The 19,733-nt window shown below is 29.8% G+C and overlaps 2 protein-coding genes across 3 annotated transcripts; both read right to left on the bottom strand.

Moving 5' to 3' along the window:
• Positions 1-724: 724 nt before the first annotated feature.
• On the bottom strand, positions 725-12,062 carry LOC105112393 (uncharacterized). 2 transcript variants are annotated; one of them, XM_011008091.1, is made up of 4 exons: positions 11,998-12,062; positions 2,336-3,204; positions 1,544-2,089; positions 725-1,054 (listed from the first exon to the last, which is right to left on the bottom strand). In XM_011008091.1, the coding sequence occupies exons 2-4, from the start codon at positions 3,194-3,196 to the stop codon at positions 944-946; spliced, it is 1,518 nt and encodes a 505-aa protein (XP_011006393.1). In that variant the 5' UTR covers positions 3,197-3,204; positions 11,998-12,062; the 3' UTR covers positions 725-943. The 2 variants fall into 2 exon arrangements, with proteins under 2 accessions (XP_011006393.1, XP_011006392.1); XM_011008090.1 differs by lacking the exon at positions 11,998-12,062 and having other exon boundaries at positions 2,336-3,281.
• LOC105112395 (transcriptional regulator TAC1-like) lies at positions 11,796-12,697 on the bottom strand. Its single transcript, XM_011008092.1, has one exon. It carries the CDS (start codon positions 12,526-12,528, stop codon positions 12,037-12,039), a length of 492 nt encoding a protein of 163 aa, XP_011006394.1. The 5' UTR covers positions 12,529-12,697; the 3' UTR covers positions 11,796-12,036.
• Between the last annotated feature and the right edge of the window lie 7,036 nt (positions 12,698-19,733).

The following is a 19,733-nucleotide window of genomic DNA, read 5'->3' as shown; positions in this document are numbered from 1 at the left end:
AAAATTGTTTAAGGATGTCTAGGTTTTTTGTTAATAGTAAAAATATTTTTACCCCTTAATTTACTATTTTTGTACAACTAATTTTTGTTTAAATTCATTTTTTGATATTTAATTTGTTAAAAATTTATTTTTTTATTATCTTAAATAATATTTTTGAAGTATTTGACCTTTCATAATATATGTTTTTAGGATGCAAGTTTATTCATTCAGTTTTATCTATATTTATTTTTTAGATTATGTATTTTTTATAATATAAATTTATTTTTTATTAATTTAAATAAACAAGTTCAGTGAATATATTTGGATGAATATCTAATTTTGTGTGATTGAATATCTTGATTGATATTTATCTTTTAATTTTTTTAATTTTTTTTATTATTGTTAATGATTTTTTTTGGTTTATTTACATAGATAATTATCAATTTATTTAATTAGATACTTATATAAACTTTTCAATTTGCATTTTAAAATTTTTATATAATAAACTTATCGAACTAACTTTACACCTAATATTATTTTAGAAAAAAAAATTATAACCCCAACAGGTTGCGGGATATGTATATATATTGATTGTAATTTAAAGCCCACAAGGCAGGCATGTCATAGAGGAATTAATCCATCTACTTCATAGCCGTTCCAAGTAGGTAAGATATATAACAGTTTGGTAAAGCGTGGTTGCAAGATAGATTGTCGAAATTAAATTATGCTTCAAGTCGTGCCAGACTAAGAAAACAGAAGAATAAGTTTATGAATTAAAACTGTTGTTCATTATAGACGCCAAAGGGTAGCAACAAAAGTAGCAAATAATATAAAATGTATAGTATATTTACATGGAGAACTGGAGCTAATAGTCTCTGATCTCCCATAATCATGGTATGTGGTTGGCATTCTTGCAAGGGCTTTAGTTCGATGTGAAAATTGGAGTTAACATCCGACATGTTCTCTATGGAGGAGTCACGCTCTCAAACTGATTGCACCCTCTAATGTTGACCTGCACCACACTGTTCAGCCCGACTTCTCCCTTGATTACCTCGCAGCACTGTCTACGTGGTGCCTGATAGTTCAATTATTTTTCAAACGTGTTAGACACTAATGGTTTTACAGATCCATCCAAGATATCAAACAGCCGATGTTTACTATGCATCAATACAAAAATATTCAACACATCTTTTCATATTTCTAGCACCAATTGCGCATAAATTGATGAGTGGCGTATAAAAAAATATTGACATGTGGTTTGAACGTTTGTGCGTCCAACATTCCTTAGAGGGGGGTCCACGTTGCAAAGCTAATTAGATTTTGCTATGGTTGCTAAGGTGTTAAATTTGTTTCGAGAATGAGAGAGACAGTCATTGCCTTCCGCCCAGTACCCAACTAAATTAAGGGTATCACTTTCCTACCTTAAATTAAGGCTATCGGACTTGAAAAATTTGACCTAACGTGCCCACCAAATCTTCTGTAGGCAAACAAATTGGAAGCCATTTGATTTGGGTTTTCAGTTTTAAAGTTTTTCAAGGAATGCTAAAAGAGAAAAGTAGCTCACCAAATTCCAAATCTCAGGTTTCAACGATGTAGAAGTTGTGACATTCACTAACTTGACGGCCAAAACTGGAGCATACTCCGGTAGGTCGCAAACTTGACCAAACTCTTGCACAGACCTTTTATACGTGGTCAATGTACCATCCCCTACTCTTTCAACCCGATCCAAGAAATACACAACTGGTCTTAGACACGGATGTTGACTCATGGGTCGGGTGTTAAATGTGAATGGTCCATTGCTCCAACTCCTCCACGTCTGAAACGTTCTGAACGCGGATTCCAACTGCTTTGCCGTCATCAAAGAAGGATGTATCTGTATGGTGTAACCCCAAGATGCTGAAACAGACCAATTACGCGTCAAATCATAACAAAAACTATATTGTAAAACCCGACCCGGATCCATTTTATAAGAAGATATTAACTTCTTGACTGAGTCAATGCGGTTCAGCTTTGGAAATATTGACTGGACGTAGTCTAGATGGTGTAAGGACACCAATGGCGCCAATGGGTGCGCTGCCAGTAAACCATATGGATCTCCTCTAATATCAACCTGTGAATTAATCATCATCCATTGCAAAAGAAAACAATAAGAATTAATGGAAAAAAGAAACGTATAGAAAATCAATCTGTAACAAAATTTAACAATAAGAATTAATGGAAAAAGAAACGTATGGGAAATCAATCTGTAACAAAATTTACAATTAGCACGGGATTGTATGGTTCTAGAGAGAGAACATTTAAAAAAATGAAGTAACTAACCTGATGGAAGAATTAAAAAAAAAATGAAGTAACTAACCTGATGGAATCCGAGCTCTTTAGTAAGAGGAACTCCAATCTCACTCATGCAACCCTGAATTTTCTGATCAGAGCCGTATAACGACGCATACCGATCAATACAGCTATCCAAAACCCTGACGAGTTCTTTTGCTAGTGGATAACTGATAGCAAATCCACCACCACCGTATGCCATTGTATATGAATGTATCACATCTTGCTCAACACTCTCCGAATTGCCGCCGATGTAATACATCTGATTATGATCGTATTTTGCTAATACCATTACCAAATTCTCTATGAAAAATACTGTATCATCATCTCCCATCACGAACCATCTCACATTTTCCTCTCCTAATTCAAAGCTCTCCTTCACTATCCGCGCAATCCGTAGCGCTGACCGAGAGCCATACGAGCAGGTGTACTTGAACCGTGACGTGTCGGCTGAGACTTTGTACTCGGGTGAGGTTTCTGGCCACGTTACATTCTCTGGAGGTTTCTGGTCGAGCCAGACATAGCCACGGGTGATGTTAGGCATCCACCATAGCTCAGTATAGTGCCTGCGTTTATTCCACATCTTTGCGGAGCCACCAATGCCGAATAAAATTTGTGAAATATTTGTCTTCTCATAGAAATGACCAGAAACATTACCTTTTGTTATCTTCCTGTGATCAGAGATTAAACTCTTGTGGCATTCTGGGCAAGGTTGCCATTGAGATTGATTGAGGAAGGAGTAGAACACGAGGGAGATTGAAACGACGGTGCAAATAGCTATGGTTGCTTTTAGAAATAAAGAAAAGACATCACTGACTTTTAGCGTCGGCAAAACCAAGAATTTCCATGCTTTGAAAGGATCTTGAATGGATGGTGTTGGAGATGACATTTTTTCCCCTGAAAGATAAGAGTTTCAGAGAGAGATATATTGGTTTTTGATAAAGAAGAAAATAAGGAAGAGTTTTATGTAAAGTAGATTACGTACTTTAGTTTTTGTCGCCTTGATGGTTGCCTTTTTGAAGGGGATTTTTTTAAGTGAAAATCTATGAATTAGTTGATCATGATAATAACACTACGAATCTTTCAAAGTTTTTTCTTTTCCTAACAAACAGAGAAGTGGCAGGCACATTTGTCTTTCCGAGGGTCAATACGTCAATTCCAGTAATTTAGGTACGCGAGATCTTTTCCAAGGATAAATTAGAAAATTAGCATGCAAGATCAAAATAGTTGGTGAATCAATATAGGAGCAAAAACTTTTAGTGAAATAATATTTTTTTACCTCATTTTTACTAGTGATTATTATTTAGTTATTACACTTCTAAATAGTCATATTTAATAATTACTATATTTTTAAAGTATAATAAAATAAAACTTTAAATATCTAGTTTTAGCCGATTGATTGATTTAAATGGTCAATGAAGTTCATTAATCAATTTAAAAAATAACATGAAAAATTTCAAAACTATTAAAATTAAAAGTTTTAATGAGATTTGTGATATCTAAAAATTTGATGGTATATGTAGTGATGCATAGTCTATTATAAAGAAAATGACCTCCAGAAAATTATATAAAAATTTAAGTGTGATTTATTGCTGGATAAAAAATTATAACCCTTTAAAGCCTTTAGTCTAATTTGACATCATCATACCTCATTTTGAGTTTAGACTTGTCCCACTAGTTAAAAAATATATATGTTAGGCCATCTACATAATATGTATTTGGTTAAAAATACTTTTGAAATTGAGGTTATAAAATAATTTTAAAAAATATATATTAATATTGATGGTTTTTAATTTAAATATTGTAGATTTAACCATTACTATTATATCATGAAATAAATAATACTTTATGTAAAATATTTTTTTTATTATTCTATTAACCCATCTATAATTCTATTACGTACTAAATTCATCCAACAAGAACTACAATTTTATAATTTTTTGAGCGTGAATAAATTTAGATAAAATATTATTAGAAAAAAATTAATTTGATATTATAGTGCGAGTAAATTTAATTCACTCTACACTTTTTTTTTTGGAAAAACAAATTGTTCTATGACAACACAAGTGAATTTAATTCACTCTAAACTAGTTTTTTTTTTAATGTACAAAAAATAAACACATTAAAAAAATTCATGCAAATAGTATAACTGAATTGTACTATTCATTGTTTTAAGTTAACATTGAAGAAACACTATTTACTAAAACACGGTTTGAAGAAAAGCAGTCAGGAGTTGCTTCGTCAAAATCGTGTTGCAAACATGAATTATCATGGGATCCATAAAAAATAAATTGTGTTTTTTACATAACCAAACATTTATTTTGCTATCATTGCTGAAAACGAAGAAGCGAGCATGCAAACAAACAATCTCGATCTCATTGATTAACATTGGAAAATAAAAGAGAACTACTATAACTTTTTTATATTTTAATTGAAGTTTATTTTCTAGTTTACAAGTTGGATAAAAATATATGTTTTGACTCATAAAAAATATCTAAATAAAAAATTTCATTAAATTATAGTTTTTATATAAAATGATCAACTAGTTCATATAATTGAATCCAACTAGATCACTAATTGGACTAGATGATTGGAGTTTCACTTTGTTACTCTTCTGAAGAACGATAAGATGAAAATATATTATTATTTTGTTAATTTTTTTAAATGATGTTATTTTACTAATTTTTTTAAAAACTATATTAATTTTTGAAAAACGTCCCCTTTTCAATTATTGACATTGTACTTTTTATGTAAAAGGCTAGTTACTTCTTTTAAGGAAAAACATTATTGTTGTAAACTATTAAGGTAGTGTTTAAAATTATAGTTGTGGTAATTTTTTAAAATGTGTTTTGATTAGAAGTCTATTTTTTATAAGTAAAAATTTGAAAAAAAAACATAAATATAAAAAATTTTCAAAAGTACTTTTAGTGCATTTCAACCTTAAATTAGGATGCTAATGAAGTGGATTTATGTAAGCTAAGTTGTGGTAATTAAGTTAGCTAAACACAAATGGTTAATGTTTCAGGTTTGTTGCTAAAATTACATGAATTGTTCTTCAATAACATAAACATAGTCTGACATTAATCCAAGTAGTTTCGGCCATAATAAAGCTAACCAAAAAAAACTTATTTTACGTTTTGTCAAATCACATTAATTTCCATGAAAAGAAAATATCACATTAATTTATTCAAGTTTTCCAAACCTATTTATAGGTTTTCTAATTCCCTAATTAGAAAACCAATATATATATATATACAACTCTGTCTATGTTTGTTTCCAACATATTTTTCTGTTCAATACATGTTTTTTTCTTAAATATATCATAATAAATACATGAGCATAAATTACACTGCGAATTACATATAGCTTATAAATTTATTTTTAACGAGAAAACTATTATATCCAAGTTTAACGTGTGGATGGGATAATGGGAGCATTGGGTGCTTGTCTCTACACTTCGTGTCAATCAGCGAGATGGTGGTGGTTTTATTACTACGAAGTCCTTGAACTATAGGTGATATTCCGATTGGATTCTTAAAGAAAGAGGAAAGGAATTGGAAAAAATCTCAATTTAGTCCAAAATTTATTTCACATTTTTAATTGAGTCTTAAATATGTAATTTCTATCAATTTCATCTCATATATTTAAAAAACTTCTCAACCGGGTTTTTTTTGTGCATATTTATCAACAATTTCATCAATTTTTCTTTAAATTGATGTCATTTTAATGGGTAAATATCACAATAGATGAAAGGTTAATGTTCATTAAGTTTTTTTAGAATAATGTTATTCAAAGTGGCATCATTCTGGTGCATCAAAATATACACATTAGACTTGCACTACTACAAGAATATGACAAAAGAATGTAATTAACTAATGTCGAGAAGATTTGGGACTAAAACAAAGTTTTTTCAAAGAATAGTACTTTAGTGGATGTCGTTAGTATGGTGACATGTGATGTTTACTAAAACTTTGATAAATTAAGATAATCCCATCAAGATATTATTTTAATATTTTTTTTATTTTTTTTGAGGTGATAAAATTTAAAGTACTTGTACTTTATCATTATTTCTATTTTAGTATTTATATGAATTTGTTTTATTAAAATACATGTATTATAGTTTTTTGCTAAATCAAGCACCTCTTTTAGTATTTGTTACAAATATACTAATAGAAACTTATCTCCATGCAAACTAGGCTAAGTAGTAGAAATTGACAAAGATAAATGGCGTATGTGCATGTACTTCATGGCATATCCTATATTGGGTTTAGTATTGGGTAACATATAAAAAATTATCTCAACTCAAAAAATAAATACTTAGATAATATTTTAAAATGTAATTTTTATTATTCTTTAATAATAACTATCTCTCTCCCATAGATTAAATATTAAGTGTTTAGCCTGAAATAATATAATATTTTTTAAATGACCGCAGTATATGAAGCCAAATTAAATTATTTTTCTATTATGGGTAGTATCTTTTTTTTTTCTTTCAGTTTTCAAATGTAATATCATAACTACTCGAGTGCTTCCACGAGTAACTATTTAAAATTTATTTTTAATTTAATTATAAAATAAAAAATAGATATTCACTGGAAAGACAATGAATAAAATTATAGGAAAAAATGTGTTTTCATAATTTTCTTTTTTGATTCATATAGTTTTTTTTATTGTTTTGATAGTTTTTTTTTTAATTAGAGGCATAGTTCATTGAATAAAAAGTGATAGAAATCATAAGTGAAAAAAAGGAGAAAACTTATATTTTAAATTAAAAACAAAAATTTCTTATTCATGATTTTTTTAACAAAAACATATTTTTTTATTATAAAAAGCGTTGTTTTTGAAGTAAAAAACTTATTATTTATTATAAAAAACGTTGTTTTTGAAGTAAAAAACTTATTATTATAGTTAAAGAAGGTACCAATTCAAAATTATAAAATTATGTATCAATCATTCTTCATACACTAACATGAAAAAAATTAGGAAAGATAAATTTGGGTAATTATATAAAACAATTATAATAAAAGAATTGATATTTTATTCTAATTTCATATTAATGAGAACAAGCATTTTAAGAAGTCTAAATATTAGGCCAATACATAATTATTTATAAAGCAATTGATAATATTATAATAACAAATGCCTATTCTTATAAAAAATAAAGACATAATTTAAGAATCACTTAAATATTATTAAAATAAATTAATTTAAATAATTTTCTTGTAAAAAAACACAAGAAAAAAAACAATAAATATACATAAGAAGGCCAAGTGTGCCTAGCTTCAGAAAAAATTTTTAAATACACAGAGGTCTAAAAGGTTAGAAGGACACACCTAGTTGTTTTTAATGGGAAAACAACATACTCTGTCCATAATTATTGTTATGAAAAAAAAATATATGTTTTTGGCTAGACTCATATCTCCAAAAAAAATTCATTGACATCAATATTAACTATTTATAATATTTTTTTCGAGCCAAACCTCCACAACCATTAAATAAGAATCTTGTTATTATCAAGTATACCTTAACCTCCATCTTTCTCACTCTTTGTGTTTTTTAAGAAATGTTTTCAACTAATATAATGATTTTTGCTAGCCTTATCATCATTACCTAAGAAAAATGACCTCAAGATCTTTTAATGTACTTTCTAAACCTTTTGGAATTTTGAATGAAGATAAGTAATAGAAAGACAGATTTATTATAATTGATTTGATTAAAGTCACCTCGTCTAAAATGAAAATATAAGGATTTTTATATAGCAAGTCTTAATTTTATTATACTACCTTTTCATTTTATGTGAAATAGATTAGGTTGCAATTCACACTAGAGAATCATCCACATTGATCCCAGTTAGTGAATTTTTATGAAAGTTCATTATTAATCAATAAATAAAATTACATCAACAAAAATACTATTTAGATTTTGTAAAAATAATGAGTATAACATGTGATGGACGCTCTGGATATGGTTTATGCCATAATGCTAAAAATTATACGTACATGGGATATGGTTTATGCGGGACATGGTATGTGGTACATAAATCCAAAGTTCTGATGATGAACTTAAATAAAGCTCACATCTATTTGAGTTTGTGAGTATCATATGATGTAATATTCTTTTGAGAATAAGGATTGTCAATCTGACTACTAAGAAGCCTAAAAAACCTAACAAGTCCATTGATATGTTTTGAAAGAAACTCACTTTGTGGAAAGCGAGAATATAAAGTATAATGGGTTGTATTTACCTTATAAAAAGTGTGTTGAACTCCCTTCCTTTGTATTTCATGTTGATCTTTCTTATACCAAAATGTATGTGTTGTTTGCTTACTTTCATTCAATATAAATTCTTATAGTCAAGAATTGTCAAAATAAATTTTTTTTGCAAAGTTCAATGGAGTGTGGTTGTTCAAGATAATGATAGGGGTAGCCTTGAGATTGGGTCATTGATAATCAAAAATAAAGTAATGCTTTTGAAGTGGATTTGGAGGCTTTGTCTTTCTAGTAATGAGCTATGGAAGAAAATGATATACAACAAATTCAAGTTGGTGTTTGAAAATGACTTTTTTATTTTTTATAGAAGATTTTCTTATATTTGGAGGGACATGTATGACTTCATTAGACTATCTCTCCAGCTTTAGCCAATAACTGCAAATTTGTAGTGGGAAATAAGACTCTAACTCAGTTCTAGTATGATATTTGGTTTAATAGCTCTCTAATGAAAGTTACTTATTCATGACTTTACATTCTCTCAAGTGAAAGTGGGAGTTATCTTGGAGGAGATAATTGTTTCTCTTTAAAATTAAACAAGTCGTCTATTTTTTCTCATTTCCAGAAAGCTTTCTGCTAAAGGCAAAAACTTTAAATAAAAAAATTTGATCCTCATCAGCAAACGAAGGTTATATAGTTAAAACTTGCTCTTTACTTACTAACAAAATTATGGATCCAAGGCTTAGAACTTTTAAGGCTTTGATATGGCTAAAAAGAGTCCCTTTTAAGGTTCAATCTTTTCTTTAACGTAATATAATCTCAGTTGATCAAGTTGTTTATATTTTTTTGTGAAAAGGAGATTGAGACTTCAAATCATCTTTTTCTTCACTGTAAATTAGTGTGGAAATTATAGATGAAATTTTTAGATTAATAGGGTATTAGTAATTGTCTTTCTTATTGTGTGGATGATTCATTACTTTAGTGGCTCAATCTAGTGTTTGGAAAATTTCAGCTTAAGATTTGGTCTATGTTTTTTTGTTGTGTTAGCTTAAATATATGACCTATAAAAAACAAAGTTATCTTTAATGATGAAACTGCGATCTTCAAAGATAACTTCTTTTTAATTTTATATCATCTCTTAATTGGTTCAAGTTTGTAGATAAGTTTTCCATGATTACTAGAACTAATTTAATTATAAGGCTGAAGGTATTATAGATTGGTATAACAACATCAAAGAAAGACTTTAAATGTGAGGCATCAACTCCTTCAGTTTTAATGTTATTTTTCTTACATGTATCTATTAGCTTTTTATCTTTTATTATTTGCTTTTTATTTTTGTATTATTTTGTTTTCTTCTCTATTTTTATTTTTTCTTGTATCTTATTTTTAATGACCTATTAGCCCCTTCAGTATATTAGCCCCTTCAGTATATCCTAAAAAGCCTAATAAGTCCAAATCATACACCATCAAATTAGATCTCGGGTGTTATATGGTCTAACAAGACAATACCCTAAGATAAGAGGTTCATTAAGATTTTACGAAGAGCATACGCTGGGCAGGCCGATACGAAGCTAACTACTACTCCCAAATACATTAATTCCTAATCAAACTTGGTCTGCTTTATGCTAACCACGAGGAAAAAACATCGAAGCATGCATTGAATCAAAGCACAACTCTTGGTCATGTGCACATTCTTCAATCTACATAATAAAACCACTTCAACATCTCAATCTCTTCACTTTCCCAGACCAAAATCAAAAGTATCCCAAACTGAAATCCAGTAGCGAACTTGTTATTAATTTTTCCCCGCATTCCTATGCTTTAGTTTGATAATTGGTGCTATGTACTTGTTAATTAATCTTATTTTTCATGGTTATGCCAAGCACGTCCGCGATCCCTATGTGTATGACATGCTTATGATCCCTAGGTCTCGATTCATTTCATTGTGATCAGATTGTGGATATAAAATTTGACGAAGCCCCTACCCGCAAATCAGTTTCTCTATGGTGTTTTAAGTCATGTGTGAGATCCGCTCCACCATCTGGCGTATGATGACAGGCATAGTACAGCTAACAGACTTCTACAATGCAATTCTTTCTTATAAGAACTACATATTTGTACCTTACAATACAGCATATGTACACAGTTTAATTATTCGGTTCTCAATCATATGAGAAAAGCATTTTTCACTATATGTGAAAACCCCTAACCCTAACTTTTTGTGGCAATATTCAAGGCTAAAAGACATGCAAGAAATTGGACTGAGTTGCAGTTTTTGGATGATAAACTCATTGTCCATCGAATTCGATCAAGAGAAACTGTAAGTACTTACCACAATAATGAATACTATATAGTAAGAGATAATTTAGATGAATTTGGGTGTTGATCATTCATCTAGCAAGCATCTGGTAAAGTTTAAAAGTTAAGTTAAAATTCTTAAGATCTTACATCCACTTTCCAACCATCTCATGATAAATTGGGCAAACAACTATTAGCATAGCTAATTTTAGAATGTTTTGTAGGGACTAGTGAATGATTTACAAATGAAAGTAAAAAAAAAAACAAGAAATTATATAACTACAAAAAATGAGTGGCAAACTATGCCATTATTAGTTAATTGCAACATTCTTTTTTATATGAAGCATTTCTTATGTCGAAGTAAAGTGAATACTTGCTATCTAGATACGAGATCATGATAAAGTCTATGAATTATCTTACGTTACTGATCGATTGATCATTGCTAGTCAAGTATAAGCTTTGGCTTTAATAATGCAGTCTTTTCAATGTATTTAGTTCGATGTTCAAAATCTATTTTATTTGAGAAATTAATTCTAAATTTAAGATACAAAATGCCTCATCAATTGCACTCCATAAATATAGAAACCAGAAAGAAGCAGCAACTACCATTTCCTTTTTTTCTTTTCTTTTAATAAAAACTCAATACTATATGATAGGGAAATTTGGATTTCGTGGAGCGTGCAGAATGACTAGATGTATTAATTGCCTCTAAGCAAATTGAATTTAAAAATCCATTAATTGTCAGATTAATTTGACATCAATTTTATTTTTTTCTGGTCATTGTAGGCAACAAATTTCTTGGTACTATCCAAGATTCGAATATGAACCAACAAAGTTATCTTGGTAGCTCAATAAAAATATTTTGATCCTTGTTTCATTCATTTCATATGCGATATAAATTTTATCAGCAACAAAATTAAGTTCGATAGCACAAATAAATTACCAATAAAGTCATAAAAACAGCAATTAATTCGCAAAGTGGAATATACAGAAAGTTTGATGCTTTAAATGGATGGAGCCATGAGTGAATAACTTTAGAAGAAGTATATTAAACTTTTTCTCTTACAACACAACAGTTGAAATTTATGGAAAAGGAAGAAGAAACATAACCTCCCTTGGTTTTATGATAAAAAAGTGGAGTACTTGATAACATTTCTTAGAAAAATGAAAGGGTAAGAGAAAAAACCTCTCTAGCAGATCCCAAACATCTTGCAGCTCACTACGATTAAAGGAATTCTCTGGTACTCGACCTTGGAGATGATTCGTGTGGATCGGACCCTAATCGAAGCTCCAGGTCCAATCCCGCCTGCAACGTAGCTTGATTCAATTGCATCTTGTTATCTTCATCGCCATCAGTACCTGCCTTCACATCAACAATAAAGGGTAGTGGCTGAACTTCTTCGCTAGCTTTATTTCCAAGAGTAAAACTAACATGTTGATCAACTGGCAGAGTACATGGCGTTTTAGGTGCTCTACTTATTTCCTCAGTGAACTTTGTGATGTCCAAAGAAAGAAAGTTTTCGTCGAAAGCTTGTTTAAGTTTTGCCCTATCTCTTCTATGGATATTCATGTGGCCTCCCAATGCTTGTGCATTTGAGAAGCCTCTCTTGCAGAAAGCACAAGTATAAGACCTTACATGGCTTGAGTCCTGCAGATAATCTGAATCGCATCCTATATGGTCGGACTTTCCTGTACTGCTGGTGAGACTAATATCCATTATTACATGCCTGGAAGGAAACAGTGAAGGATTAAGAAAATAGAGGAAGATAAATGATGGAGTCAATAGTAGACTTGGTCAGCTGATCGGTTACAGGAGAGACTCTGATCATTTAGAGGAAGTATAGCAGGTCTGGATAATTTTTCTTCTTACTAGGTAGCTTTGAAACAACAAATTTTTATTTTATCAGTTTACTTTTAATTACCAAATTGCCCTTCTAAATTGATCCGAAATAAACACAAAGTTGAATAATAGCTGCGAGTTTATTTGTCCGAGCACATTGGTTTAACAAGTCAGTGATGGCATGCGGTATTATGCCATTGTGAAAGCCTATACGTATAATACAAAGGTTATAAGAAACTCAATTTGCAACGTTTAGACCTTTTGAAAGGATATTTACACACTGAAAGAATTGGCATATTGCAACTTTCCGACATCGTTGAGAGTTGATCTGAGCATATCTTATGATGTGTAAATTTGAACTCTTTTCTTTGGACTTTGCTTCCATAGCTTCAAAGAACTGGACTGCTAAAAGAACTGGAGGGTTCATACAAGGAAGAAAAAAAAAGAAGAGATGCCATACTCTTATGGGCTATCTGAGTTCTTCTGACATCAATAAAATGTATGCTATTATTGTCTTTTATCTGAAACATAAATAAATAAAAAAAGGGATACGTCATATGTTAATAGGTGATATATATAGTGAATTAAATCAATTATTTGCTTCGTAATTTAGATTTAATTTCCATTTCCGATACTAATCACCGGCATTCTTCAGTTTATGCCGCTTCTCGATATTGAAGTGAAAACCTTGATCGTTAAACATGGAATACCCCAGCTTGATAGGTTAAAACACATGCATGTTTGTCGAATGAGTCCTCGCACTTTGCAAGCTACAGTAGGGATACAGCCTCCCTTTTGGCATCATCTTAGTGTTTGGAATCAGGAAAGCAATATTCTTTTCTACGAGTAAGTAAATCAAGATAACATAATAAACCATAAGAATTAATCTACTAAAATCTCATCAAATATCTCCGAGCCTTTATTAAACCATTTTAGCCCTCTTGTAACAATACTAAGTGCATCCCTCTCCTTTGGTCTCTCATTCTCGCTATCTGTCTTTCTTTATGGCAAAAGAAAATAATTTAAAACAGGAAAACTGTCAACAGACGGCTTCAACTAGCTAGTACTAGTTCGAAACTTTGACCACGATGGTGGGAAAATAGCTTCCTGTGCGGCCAGGCTGATCGATCCTTTTTAAACTCCAATGTTCGTAGAGCATATTGTTGACTCTAACCAATACAATATTCATGTCACATCAACCACTACGTAATTTTCACTCGTAAACTTAAAGTATGGGCTCAGCTTGTTTAATATTCAGGATCTCTTTGCAAATTTGCAGTTACAATTTTGACATTGATGGTCTGCTTATGACATGGCACCAAAGAATAATATTAATTTAGGATCAGTTTGTATATTCTAATGTTTCAGTTTCCGTTTCGTTGAGTCTTTAAGTATAACCATTCACAAGAATGATAATACTGAAAAAAAAAATTATTTACCAACTAGATCTCTTAGCCTTCAAAGGTGTTAAGCACCAAGTGTTATTGTAATTATTATTATTATTATTATAGCTTTGTTGGCGCTTTTTGTTAAATAGAGTAAGAGTAGTTTGGAAAATCTAGTTTAAGTCTTAAATTCTTTGTTGATGATATAGATAAAAAATAAATCTAAACAAGTATACATGATAATTAAGAAAATCTGCTCTATTATTTTGACTTTCTAATTAAGTTCAAACTACGAAATTTTATTAAAATCTTCTAAAAGCATCATGTTAATGTGGAGGATGTGCTTTTAAAATAACGTAGAAAAAGACGTAGTCTTGATTGATGCATAGAAATAATCTAAAAATACATTTATCATGGGGGGAAAAAAAGGTGGCCTGTATCCCTTGTTAACGGTAATTTAACAATCCAAATTAATTTCTGGTTTCATTTTTTATTATAATAACTTAAAAATATTACTATTTAAAATATTTTTTCTTAATATAATTTTTTTAATTGATATAATTTTTTTTTCTAACACATATTAATTAATTGTTTGTTTAAGGGACGATACAATTAATTAATTAATCATCTCACTCATTATTTGGAGTCAGAAAAAATGCCAAAAATTAACTAAGGTGAAGTTTTTGGGATTTAGTTACTGTAATTATATCTAACAAAATTATCGTATCAATCAATTTCTTTTAATTTTGCAAATGCTGGTTGCTTCTTGTTTTGGTTATATCTGAGTTTAGAAAGATAATTGTGTTGAACAAAATATTTGAACTTATGCATTAGAGAGGGCAAAAAATTCTTTAACCACTAGCCTATCTCTTTGAGATTTAATATCTTTTTTAATTTAATAATGTTGAAAGTATAATAATTATCATATTATTGTAACTTTATGGAAACATGAAAGCATAGTATATATATACTTAGTCAATAAGTCCCACAGCTCATGTGGCCTGGCCTCATTTGAATCTCTTACTAGATAAAAATGTAAGTGTATAATAAAGTAAAATTGGGGCACAAATAGTTTTGGTACCTTCCCTTGATGCTCAGCGGGTCCTTAAGAGCTCCCCGTCGACATGTAAGCTAAAGACACGCATCAACGAAGTATATAATTGATGTCGTGGGTTAGTAAATATCAGATAAAAACAGATCATATGGTAATTTATTAATTAATAATTGTTGCTTATGCAAATACGCACGCTGCCATCACCGTCCAAATGTGTATGACCTCGCGATCATGTTAATTTGATCATATTCATATGGCTACAAGAGAAAGAGTTGAGGAGCTACGTCCGTACATTGATGGGTTAACCGACACTTTCATCATCACTTGAACGAAGATGAGTTTTGAGAGCATGTACATTAGTTGTTCGTTTTTCTTGGAGAACTAGCATTAGAAAATCACGAGTTTAAGACACGTGGATAAATAACGTGCTTGACCAACCGACAGATGTGTTATTTTTTAGGACTAACAAACTATACGTGTGCTCTATAATTTTTAATCCATCACTTGTCTGTGGTTCGAATCTTTGCTTTTTCTAGATAAACTCCAACCTTCCGAAGTTGGACTCAACTAATGTCTTAATTGGTTTGTTGCTAGCTGTCAGCCCCATTTTTTATTTTTTAATATTCAAATACCGCAAATACATTTTAAAAAAAGAGAGAAATATCCACAACTCTATTCATAAACTGGAATGGATTATATAAATTAGTTTTATTTTAATTATACAATAAAAAATAAAGAATAATAACATATGAACCAAATTAAAAAAATAATAATTATGATAACCTATTATTTAAAAAAAAAGAATAAATGATAGATATAGCTTAATTTTCATCTCATTAAATACAAAAGAATAAAATTTACTAAAAAAGAAATTAAAATAATCAGCTTGAGTCAATTTAAGTTAGTATGATAAATTTATAATCTCGATAATCAGGATCGAGCTAATTTAGATTATCTCATCAATCTTGCGATCAAAGTCATGAGATCAAGATAACCTAATAAAAAAAAATGATGAAAATCACAAGGCACTTTTTTTTTATAAAAAATAATGTCATCTCAATGATGAAAATCACAAGGCATTTTTTTTTTATAAAAAATAATGTCATCTCACATTAATTTTTCAAATCCATGACCTAAGTCATTAGGTCTAAAATACCTGATCAAATATTTAATGAAGAAATTGAAAAAAATCAATTATAAAAAATAACAATTAAAAGAATGATGATCAAAATTAAAATACAAAATAAAATTTATTTTTGATTGAAGGGTGAAATTGAAAAGAAAAATCAATTTAAAAAGGATAAAAAAAAAGAAGCAAGGATCAAAATTGAAATAAAAATACAAAAAATTTCTTATTTAAGGCTAAAATTGAAAAGAAAAATCAATCCAACAAAAGGCTAAAAAAACAAAAACAAAATAAAAAAGATAAGGATTAAATTGAAAATAAATAAAAATTCTATAAAATAACCAAGAAAAAAAATTAAAAATTAAAATAATAACGTTCTTTGCATTGTTTCCATAACCATGAAGTCTAAAAAAAAAGAAAAAAACCTAGCCACTGATATAGGGAAGCAAAGCAATAAAAACCACCAAAACAAGATCTTATTCCAAACTTCCTACGAGAAAGAACAATAATAAAGAGATGGTCAACTGGTTTCTCAGAAAATTATAAAAAAGGCATTTAACAATCTTTAGCAACAATCTCTCTTTTAAAGAGAACCTGTCTAGCTCTTTTTGGTAAACTCTAATTCATTAGTAGATAATAAAAGAGTGTGCGTGTGTGTGTGGTTTTTATCACAACAAATTTGGTGTTGGAAGTTATAGTTGAGACTTTATAGTACTTTTATGAGTGATTATAGGAGCTCAATGTGTCTTCAAGGGTTGTTTTGGTGGTGATTTGGAGTGGTTGTTCCAACTTGTACAGGGATGGCAAGCGAGATCTTTTAATTTTCCAATAGAGGAACTAACATTAACAATGCTAATGTTATTTGGTTGAAATGGTGAAAGCAGCAGCGTTGGCTAGGTGTAGAAGCAGGAACAACAATGATAAAAGCCTTTTTTTTCTTGCAACAATATACTTACTCGATTGAATTTTCTTCTCCCGAAAATTATGTCAATTTTTTTTATAAATCGATGAAATAACTTATTTTTAAGGATTAACATATTTTTTTAAAAAATTAACTAAATCATCTAGTTTTAAAGATTAACATCATGTTTATTGATGAGTTGTTTATTCTTAGGAATTAAAATCATGTTTTTAAAAAAAATTATGAGTAAGCTTAGAAGTAAAATTAGATAATTAATAGCATAAAACAGTAGGACAACACATAGCGAAAGTAACTTTTAGCTTGAAGGGATAGGTAAGTATGATGTCTTCCTTCTTTGAAGCATAACTAACCTAATCTATGATTTTCTATAACTAGTGTCTATTTTAGAATTTTTAGTTTTTTTTTTCTTATTAGGTGACGATTCTATTTATTTTTATTTTTCTTTTTAATTTCATAGAGTGTTGTATTCTTCACGGTGTGACATAAACAATAATGTTTTTTGATTAGTTCTATTAGCCATGGATGTAAATTTATTTCTTAATAAATTTGTAACAAAAAAGTGATAAAAAAAGTAATAGAATTAACAAAGCCAATTACAAGTTCTATGGGACACATTAGTAACAAAAGTGACTTATGTGTGATAAGCGACTCCTTCTATCATTTTCCATCCTTAATTATAAATATTATTGCTACTTATGCTTACTGATTAGTACTTAAAAATATATTTTTATCAATATTTTATATCATTATTTTGCACTTGAAGTATCAATAACTCCTTAACTAAAACATGTTTTATAATAACAAGTCTGAATTTGTCTTGTAGCCCATACATTGTTAAGTATTCAGCCCATATCTCGAGTTCTATAAGTACAAATGACTTTAATTTTTTTTCTTGAAAAATTGGGACAATTTCCTAGAACTTAATTGAAAGGATAAAGAGAGGGTCAAACTTAAAAAAAAAGATGTTGGTTCAACCTAAACTGAAATAGTGTTCGGTCATTGGGTCATATGTAGAGCTATAGGTCTTGGATTTAGGTTTGCTTTATATGGATGGAAAGCTAAGCATAGGCCTAAAACATTCATATGGAAAGCAAGACTCAATTCTATTGTTTGGAAGTTCAAATCTTAGCAACAACTGAGAAGTCTGAATTTGTCTTGTAGCTCATACATTGTTAAGTATTCAGCCCATATCTCGAGTTCTATAAGTACAAATGACCTTAATTTTTTTTCCTGAAAAATTGGGACAATTTCCTAGAACTTTCAGGATTTAAGTCTGTCCAAATTCTGATATTAGCAATGACATTTTATTCAAACAAGAAGATAAGGATTGTCACTAAGTCAAGATGTGGTCACCCACTCAACAATTAGTCAACATATCAATAGTTCTCAATTTTGGCCTATAAAAAGAGATATTTGCCATGCATTTAGGCATTTTGATTTTCAGATCAAGATCATGTTCTTGATCTTATATATATATATATAGAACTTGGTAATTTCTGTCATCAGTTTGACCTTTCCACTAAAAAACCCTCATGCAGTAGAAACTGTTCACAAACCAAAAAATATCCGAGCCACAAGCCTCCTTATAATCGATAACAATTTTATTCCAAACCGGATCAACCTTACTACAAAAAACCCTACAAATTTACCAAGCCTCAAAGACCTTTCCAGTTAAAATCCAAAACAAAATTTGATCCCAAAATCATTACTTGTTACAAATGTAACCAGAAAGGACATATATCCCATTTCTGCAAAGTAATACCAAACTTCATGAACTCCAAATAGATGAAGATACCATTAATTAAATATCAAACCTCTACATTGAAGCTACAGATACTGACCACTCTCCTTCAGACACTTCTAAAGAAGAATTTCAAATCGATGAAATAGCAACTACCAGCGCTACTTCATATACCTTTACAAATTCCAAACAAATCAACATCTTGACCCAAGACCAGGAATTCATTCTTGAGGCCATCAAAAGACTTGATGATCCTCACCTTTTAAAAACCTACTTGGAAAAATTGTTGAAAAACTTTAACCAACTAGAGCACCCTCTATTATTTAACCCTCCAAACCGCTCTATATTATCCTCTACCAACACTAACACCTATGAGCTTACCAAGATCCTTAACAAAAAGAAATCCAAAACTTTTGTTGCCTACATTCATTCATTCATTCTTTTCTCTTGTTTCTTCTTCTTTTGTTTTCTTTTTTCTTTTATTCTATTCCTAATTTCATTTTGAGATAAAAACTCTCAAATCTGAATTACAGTCCCTCAAACAAGCCCAACAAAAAGACTCTGCTATACTGCAATATCTTCTGTCAAAAATAGAAGACCAAACCATTGAATCTCATGCATTACCACATACACTTACAAATATTGAGCATATTCCAAATGATTTCCTAAATGTATTAACACAAATATCTTTCAAAAAATATTTAATTAGAATTACTCTTATTTTCTCAAAAAATTTCAAACTTGACACCATTGTCTTATTTGACACAGGTGCAGATTTGAACTGCATCAAAGAAGGAGTGGTTCCAAAATGATTTTTACAAAATACTTCTGAAAAACTCTCTGCTGCTAACAAT

Source organism: Populus euphratica, unplaced genomic scaffold (genome assembly GCF_000495115.2).
Source record: "Populus euphratica unplaced genomic scaffold, PopEup_1.0 scaffold510.1, whole genome shotgun sequence".
NCBI lineage: Eukaryota > Viridiplantae > Streptophyta > Magnoliopsida > Malpighiales > Salicaceae > Populus > Populus euphratica.
The sequence above is the reverse complement of the archived record's forward strand: the minus strand, read 5'-3'. Positions and strand labels throughout refer to the sequence as shown.

Bases quoted from the DNA above. Each gene is read 5' to 3' on its own strand.
- LOC105112393 (XM_011008091.1), bottom strand. From the start codon at position 3,196: ATGTCATCTCCAACACCATCCATTCAAGATCCTTTCAAAGCATGGAAA. The intron at 2,090-2,335 runs GTTAGTTACTTC...ATTAATTCACAG, and splicing joins AAGAGCTCGGATTCCATCAG to GTTGATATTAGAGGAGATCC. The intron at 1,055-1,543 runs GTGAGCTACTTT...TTGAACTATCAG, and splicing joins AACCTGAGATTTGGAATTTG to GCACCACGTAGACAGTGCTG.
- LOC105112395 (XM_011008092.1), bottom strand. From the start codon at position 12,528: ATGGATATTAGTCTCACCAGCAGTACAGGAAAGTCCGACCATATAGGA.